The 8,197-nt window shown below is 39.9% G+C and overlaps 1 protein-coding gene across 3 annotated transcripts in view; it reads right to left on the bottom strand.

The window, feature by feature from the left end:
• The window catches only part of LOC136449065 (hepatocyte nuclear factor 1-beta-like), a 31,702-nt gene extending 23,768 nt beyond the window's left edge, over positions 1 to 7,934 (bottom strand). The window contains exon 1 of one of the 3 annotated variants that reach the window (XM_066448877.1): positions 7,465 to 7,933. In XM_066448877.1, the coding sequence (XP_066304974.1) occupies positions 7,465 to 7,811 (347 nt within the window). In that variant the 5' untranslated portion in view covers positions 7,812 to 7,933. Of the gene's footprint in view, positions 1 to 7,464 lie in introns of all 3 variants that reach the window. The other 2 variants (XM_066448869.1, XM_066448887.1) reach the window with 2 other exon arrangements.
• Between the last annotated feature and the right edge of the window lie 263 nt (positions 7,935 to 8,197).

Consider the following 8,197-nt stretch of genomic DNA (forward strand, 5'->3'; position numbering starts at 1 on the left):
ATTGTAATCAATTGTTTTTGACTTACATTGTAGAACATGTTAATGAGTTGTTTTGCATCATTTCCACTTGAAATCCGCGACTTTACAGGAAAAAAATTGGAAGTTGATTTTCAGGTCCAAAATGTGTCCCTATTTCGCTGTTTGAAGCCAAAAGGAGCCATTGGCACTGCTGTGATATAACAGATGATTTTTAATTAGGTGCTGAGTAGAAGCTGTGTTCCTTTACTCTAGGAGATTATCTTATTTGTCCATCAGGGCTTGTTTGTAGTGAGATAAGACAGTGTAGAAGACTGACCAGGGTCTACCTGAGGGTGAGGAGGTCACTTAGAGGTCAGACATTGTTTTGCCCTGACCCAGTGTTATGTTTCACACAGATTATGCCACACCAGTTTTTTTTGTTGCTTCTTGAAATTGTCTCTGCTGTTTTTCCCCAAAAAATTGGGTCACTATTCCCATTCACAATTTTTTACTCACGATTTTACCATTTGTTCAGTTGTTCAACTCAATAGCCACCGAAATAGATTATAAAGGTCTGCGCATACCTAAAAAGTGTGGTCACATTTATCATATTAAGTTATAATTTTTCCTTTATTAAAACTAATCCTCAATGCCAATCCTTATATTACATAGCAAAAGGTAATTATGTTACTGAAATTATAGCTTTAGATCAAAGAAAGGGGTTCATTGCATAAAATGAGCCATACAAAGCTGAAACTTGAATTAAATCCTCTCATTCTTTATGTAATGTAAGCCCTTATCTCCACCCCAGTCTATTTGTAAGAAAAAAATGTTTCGCCCTGTCGCTCCAATTTTTTACTGAAAAAATCTGAGAATCAACAAATAGAATTGGTGTGGACCTATGTAATAAAAACATTTTTCTTTAAATCTTGCATCATTGAAAGTATGACATCTTGTCACACACCTGACAATGTATATCAGAGCTAAGTTAAATTCACCCTCAGTCAACCCACTAATTCATTAATTGAAATGGAACTGGGGTCTTCAAGAGAGATGTGGATGCCTTGGCCCTTTAATAAGCCCCCCTCTCACTGGACCCGCAGCACACTGGTGGCGTTGCTGCGTCCTAGACTGGATTTGTTTAATGCCATTGACTTTATTATGGGAACATCATTCAAAACATACAAGTATGACCAAAAATACAACAAAACACACAAAGCTTTAAAAAAATGATGAAATTCGTTGTACTGCTTTGTCAATTCGATCGGCCACAGCGAAGATGCCAGCGTTCCGCGGGTCCAGTGACAGGGGGGCTTTACTCTCTTGGCCCTGGTCGCTAATTAGACCAACTCCGCCCCAACACTCAGGTCAACTCAGCCCTGACCATAAACCTGGCTGAGACTTCTCAACTCAACAACTGAGATAAGAACATTGTTAACAGTCGTCTTACACAATCATGCATGTCTTAGACTGTCACTTACTACTAATTTCTTAATCCTAAACCACATGTAGGCTCACCGGCTACACATCTGCAAGATTTCAGCCTATAAAGTGTGACATGATGCAAGCCCAATTAAACAATGATTGACATACCAGCAAAATTGTTATTAATTATAATTTTAGCAAAAGAAGAATCACCGGCAAATCATCATCTTTTCCAAACGCGAGACAGAAAAAAAAAGTTTAGAAGTTTCCTAGCTGTTTTAATTTGTTCCCTACAACCTTGACCTTCCGCCTGGCTTAGACAAGTTAGAGTTCCATTGAGAAAAAAAAAAAAAACAGCAAAAAAAACCCATAGAATTTGTGTGTTCTTTGTAGAAAATCAATACGAAACGATGAAGGATTCATTTTCCTTAGTGGATATATGATATACTTATATGAGAAAGAAAAATCTAGAACACATCAATCATAATGCTGATTTCGACTTTCAACATTCCTTTGACATCCATGGTTCCCTGGGCCAGTTCCTGCAAAACAACTGGGCAGGGCAGCAAAAATACCTAGCTACCACTGTGGTGTCGAGTAGGGCAAACACGCGCTGTGTTCCAAATCAACCCCTCACCGAACAATAGGACGCTTTAGCTTATTTACCCAAGGAAAATTGGACCAACCAGCCCTGTATTCAAGTAAAACTCTTGAAAACAACCTGAGCAAAGTCCAAGTGCCCAGAAACGAAGCTGGATTAATCCACCACCGAGGCAGAGAAGCAACATGGCAGACTTTATGTGAAACTTTCACTCCTTGAAAACCTGCTCAATTATTAACAGTCAGATTTTTACAGCAATTACAGTTTTACAGAGCGTTCGTAAATGAGTGTTGTGTCTCTGTCCCAGTGGGCCAATTGTTGCGGTGGACGCTCTTTATAAGTCAGCTATCTAACCACATTGTACCATAATTCTTAGTTGATGATTGTTGTTAATATGTGAATACAAGTTCAGATTAGACTGGGAGGTTTCCCCCGCGGAAATTGAACATTGTTTACGTCTCCGCCCGGTGCCAACCCCTTGTCTCGCGCATTTGCGGCAAATCTTGCATGCAAAATCCTGTAACTACCTGTAGCCAGTGCAAATACGGGTATTAGTAACCGAACAATGTCCAGCTGCTTATCTAGCAACCAATCAGTTACTTCCAACCGTTGTCCTCCTTTTTATCGGCTATACTTCCCTTTTCCAAACTATCCGAAAGATTGTGCAGTTCCGAACACAAAAATGAAACCTTTCGCAGAAAATGGGCCTTGGATTTGGAGGAATGGTGGTCTATTTGGGGAGATTGTTTCTGAGGAAAATATGTGCACAGAGCAGGTCATAAAGTAATGCAGTACAATGGTGTTTACTGAGGACTTGCTTGCGAAGCCTGGCGTGCGTGGGGTCAGTACCAGGTGACGACCGGTAAAAGGTCAGGAAAAGGTGATGCGTATCCAGGTGAGAAAGTGACTTTTTTGCAGAAGGTGACAAATTTTCACAATACTGTATCATCTACGTCGCGAGCTATGCATTCTGTTCTGAGGTGTAGCATTATGTTCACAGTTTCTCCTTTTTTTCTATGTTCTGATTTCTAGTTTGAGGATTTTGAAACTGTAAATGAGAAATTTTATGTTCTACTCTTACAATAGAGGCAAAAATATAGACACAAGTACATTTTTTTTCTAAAGTTTGCTAGAAAAAGCTCAATATCAATTTGACATAGAGTCTTCAATGCAGGAAAAATAAAATTACATCCTAGAAGATCTTCATGATATATTCAGGCTAAATAACTTCCTCAAAAATATTTTGGCTGTCTAGCCAATAACCAGCTTTTGCTAAATTTATATACAGGTTTCTTTTCTGTTATACTGTATTATGTATATGCCATTCTAAGGACAGTGAACTGATACATACAATGTGACAGCTACCAGTAAAAGAAATCTGACAAAGTTCATTTCTGTGACCTCAAAAGTCTAGTTAGAATAACTTGAATGCTCTTCCATTGCAATTCTACCTTAAACTTTAAGGGTTGGCAAGATTTGCATCCTCAAAAAGCACTTTTTCAGCTGCAGTACCCATCACTTTAAAATTGATTGCCATCGGTCTTGAGTCAATTTTCTTTTCTTTTTACACTTATGATGGAGATGGAGCACAGAATAACATGTCTTCTGGTAGAATTAGTTATTTAGACCCAGACATTTAGAATAAAGATATCAGAATACTGACAGCAAAACAAGACTTAGTCAAACAAAAAAAACCTCTCAGCCCAGACAAAGAAATGAGCAAATCAGAAAAGAAGAGGAAAATCTATTTCTGCAACCTTTCTCTTAAAAGTTTATAATACAAGGTAGGAAGTCCCCAAATCCTGATCCTTTGACACATGTCTGTCAACCTAGAATTGATCCAGAGTAAAGTGTGCCCCATGGTGTCATGTTCCCAAGAATAGGTTTCATCTCAAATTGGGCATGAAGACTCAATGGTGCGTGTAATAGTCTTTGTTAAGAGAACAATAGGTGGTGAGAAGGAAACAATAAGATTGTTGACAACACCACTTGTCCTTGTAATTGTGTTGTATGTGGCCTGGTGGGTTCTGTTTCTAACAGGCAAGAGGTGGTGACAAGGTAATCTATCATGTCTTTTACAGTTCTGGACTTCATCTGAGTGAGGCCACATCAATTTATCTACTGGGTTGTCAGACATTTTGAAGTAACAATCTAAAATGGCAGCTGCATGTAAAACAGCTGGGCTGTGAGGAAAACTTGGACCTGCAAACGGTATTCCCTTACTGTAAAAGCAGAAATGTTGGCAAGGATTTGATTTCGCGGTAGGGAGAAAATGGAGTGTTCGCAGCGGTTTTGAGTTTGCGTTTGAAACATTAATAGCAGTGCTACAGTCACACAATGGAACGGCTTTTTGCGGTGGTTTTAAGTTTGCGGTAAAGAGTTCACCGTGAAAATTGCGAATATAAAACTACCGCGAACATTTCTGCATTTACAGTACTTAATAGATCATAATAGTGTCTACCAGATTAACAACACCAGCAGAAATGTAGCCAAACGAATAGAGAGAATAATTTGCCAAGGGAGTTTGGCCACCCACCATATGTAACATTTGCCCACTCTTCCAAGGGCTGTTATTCTGACAGTAGGCTCAATCTCAAGCTCCCGGCCAAATATTCACCCAATTTTTATGAATTCTATTATCCCTAACATCTTCGGAAGGCTAGTTGGCTAAATTTTCATACCCTGAAACTTGGCCCAATGCCCAAACTTCCCTCTCCGCTTTGAGATCAGCTTTCTTTGAACCAGGGCAGTCTCTAGCTTCAAATTCGTTTCCATCCCACTCATGTTGGGAGCCCATGTCCGTAGTTAAATCGGTAATTTTCATCAGTTTCAAGTCACAAAGTTCAAATTTTTTCGAAGAAAGGGGTGAAATGTTTTCCCATCCCAAAAAGCAAATTTCAGACACAGGACAGAGGGACGGGTCCTGGAGACAACCCTACCAGTTTAACCAGAGAACCAACAAATTAGAGCCTATAGGCCTGCTGGTTTACATCCTGTTGTAAGGGATGCCTGGCATCTACTACAGTTAACCCCTGTCACCACTTTAAGCCATTTATTTCCTAGTCTTGAACTATTTGATTCAAGGGAACTCCTTTATCCTGCCAAATAGACTGCCTAGTCATTGATAAAGGTAGAATTGAAAACAAATGAGAGAAGGCGTGCAAAACAGCTCAGCAAGAGAATGAAGTTTTTTTCTGTAAGATAATCAACTTTTTGTTCCACAAGCATGTACTTCCGTAGACTTTAGGAAATGTGCATTTATAGGAATGCAATATTTCTTTCAAACCGAACATTTCATGCTAGAAAGTATGTGAATTACCAAGCTCAGAAACAAATCTCAACTTGTTTTCTGGAACATATAAGCTTTAATTCAAAAAGATTCTGGCAAAAATTTATTACACCTTCTCTTCTAGATTTCAGGCATACGGAAAGTGAATCAAGAAAATGAGAAACTCAGAAAGTATAGAAGAGAGGGTGAGAGAAAAGTAGAAGCTACAGAATTTCAAAGACAAACAAGATTTAACATTAATTTTAGGTTATTATATACTAGAAGATAGGAAATTGTCACAGAAGCATGTATAACTGAATGTATGTAACGTTGGGTAACCTAAATTCGGGATTTTTCCGATAATGGTTGACTGAAATCAATCTAGCAGAACAATAAACCATCCTTTTTCTCTATTATTCTGTCAGTATCATGTACTATCTTTGCACTAATCATATATATGGTAGATTTTGTCTCTAGTCGTGCTGACACCATAATATTTCAACTTGAAACTACCGTGCGCCGCACGCACAATTGTGGTGCTGTCGGACAGGGGGGCACATTAATTCGGGAGAGAAGATTCGTCTTGAATATCTTACCGCTAATCACATTTTATACAGCAGCTATTCGTTCTATCCTTGGCTTGAGGAGAGTGCTATGGATATAGACGTGTCCAAGTAAAAAAAATACACGAAGAAACGGCCGTACCGCACACATCAGGCCAGTTCGGGAACAACCCGTGTGTTGAGTCGGTAGAACTTCACTCAAAGTCGGCCCATCGTCATCATCGGGCAACGTGTAACGTTACATTATTCATGGGAAGTTAGCTGGATGCCGTAGCAATGGTAATACTACTATGTCCATGTGTTCCTTGTTGTGTTAGGAGCAAACTTTGAGGAAAATATCTTCCTCAGTCCACTATCACACGCAGCATTTAGACAAAAAAGTGTTCCTCACAAACCTTTGTCGTCTGCTTGACAACAGGATTCTGGTTAAAAATATGGCGGCGGGAAAATACACGTGCCGTAGGTTGTAGCAACAGAGAGGAGTTTTGATGATTGATCACACTTAGAATATAGTTGCAGGTTAGCAAAAGAGATTGTAATAAGTTGTCTTATAAATAATTGTGTTTAGCAGGCAGGAGATGTGACATTTGTCTTATAAACCAGCGAACAACCGTGCTGGGTGATTCTCCCACGAAGCCCCCAGACTCTGTCAATAAGGGACGGAGAGTTTTTGACGTCGCCAACTTCTAATGCATGGTTATCGAAGCTTTTCAGCCAGTGTTCTGAATACGTTAGTCTATCTGCTTTGCATTGCTGGCGTTATAACTGATTTTGCATGTAGCACATATCCCTAAATACCCCGTTTTCGAAAAATCCCGACTTTAAGTACCCCACGAATTTAGGTTACCCAACGTTACCGTAAGAAATGAAGGAGTGAAAAATGGTGAAAAGATGTAAATATGGCTAGTAAACAACTGGATACAAAATGGCATATGTTTATATCTTTGTCCTTACATTTTTCTGCTATCTTATTTTTTTTTTTCTGGCTCAGGGGGAAATAATTAGGACCAGCTTTACATGGCTACATGGAACTAATTAGCCCCAACAAATTGAAAACTTTTTATCCATTTCGATCTTTGGGCCTGGACAAAACGCATGTCTAGAACAGTACTACTAGCGCTCAGAAAAACTACACTTTGAAACGTTATAGTATTGAGTCGTATATCAGTAACCAAGCCGTGTTGATGATTAGCGATATTTGTTATTTGTTGTCAGTCACGCCAGATTTAAAACTTCTGGCAGGGGGAATGGCCTGGTCTGACCCAGTTTTTGGGAGTTGATTTATGATTGTTTTTACGTGGCTGAAGGAAGGAAAATACCTTTTAGATGGAACACAGAAGAAAACGCAGATCGAAATAAGCGCGATTATTAAATTCCGCATTTCTAAAAGCCTGGCCTCTATTAATGGTAGGAATTTTTACTTAAAGGTCTAATGTATGAAATTCAGGAATTACTTAGAAAAAGGAGTACAAAAGTAACCGTTTATACAGCCAAGCAGAGAAGCGGTTCAAACATGCAGAAGCGATTAACAACATGTGCATGCCGCGTTGGCCATCCGTTCTACAAACTTGGAAAAGGTCAGGTAGAGTTCACGGATTCAACAGGTGTTTCTGCACCATATTCGTGCAGGTAAAAGTCAAGGCTCTTACCGTAACAGGTGTTCCACCAGGCTGCCAGGTTGACCGTTAGATTTCAGGTGAGCAAATTTGGCGTGAAACGCGCGCTCGTTTTCTTTCTCGGAGCCGGTTCTGGAGCGTCCCGGGGGAACGCGATCGGCCTGGCGGTGGTTTCTACTCGCTTCCTCAATCGCTTCATCATCTTCTTCTTCTTCGTCTACCTCCAGCTTCGAGACACGTAACACCTCTTCTCCTTGCTCCAGGTTCTCCTTCTCTACTTGCGTGGATTGGAGCCATTGGATCAACTCTTCTTTAGTTAGCCCGGAGTTTAGCAGAGCTTGGAGAAGTTCTTTCTGCAAGGGAGACAAGTCGGGAACCATGTTGTTAAGAGCGGGACTCACATTTTTGTGTACACTACCCGAACAGTCATCAGCTGAGCGCGCCAGACCAGGAAAGTTTACTCCTGACGTCACACGTGGGCTTTGCCCGGAGACGGACTCCCCATTGCGGAATTTAATATGCAAATAAGGCGACGTCATCTCATTATATATGCAAATCAGGCATCTTTATTTATACCCTTGCGAGATGTAATGCGCCTGCGGTAACCTCTGACATTCTATGACCTTTCACCCTAATATGTGCCTTTATTTTAATTTCAAGCAATAATCGGACATGTTTATTGGAAATATAAATTTAAATGCATATCTAAATAAAGAATTGGGTTTTTTGGGGGAGGTTGGACGGAAAGATACGTGATACACATGGT

The sequence above is a fragment of the Branchiostoma lanceolatum genome, chromosome 1 (assembly GCF_035083965.1).
Source record: "Branchiostoma lanceolatum isolate klBraLanc5 chromosome 1, klBraLanc5.hap2, whole genome shotgun sequence".
Lineage (NCBI taxonomy): Eukaryota > Metazoa > Chordata > Leptocardii > Amphioxiformes > Branchiostomatidae > Branchiostoma > Branchiostoma lanceolatum.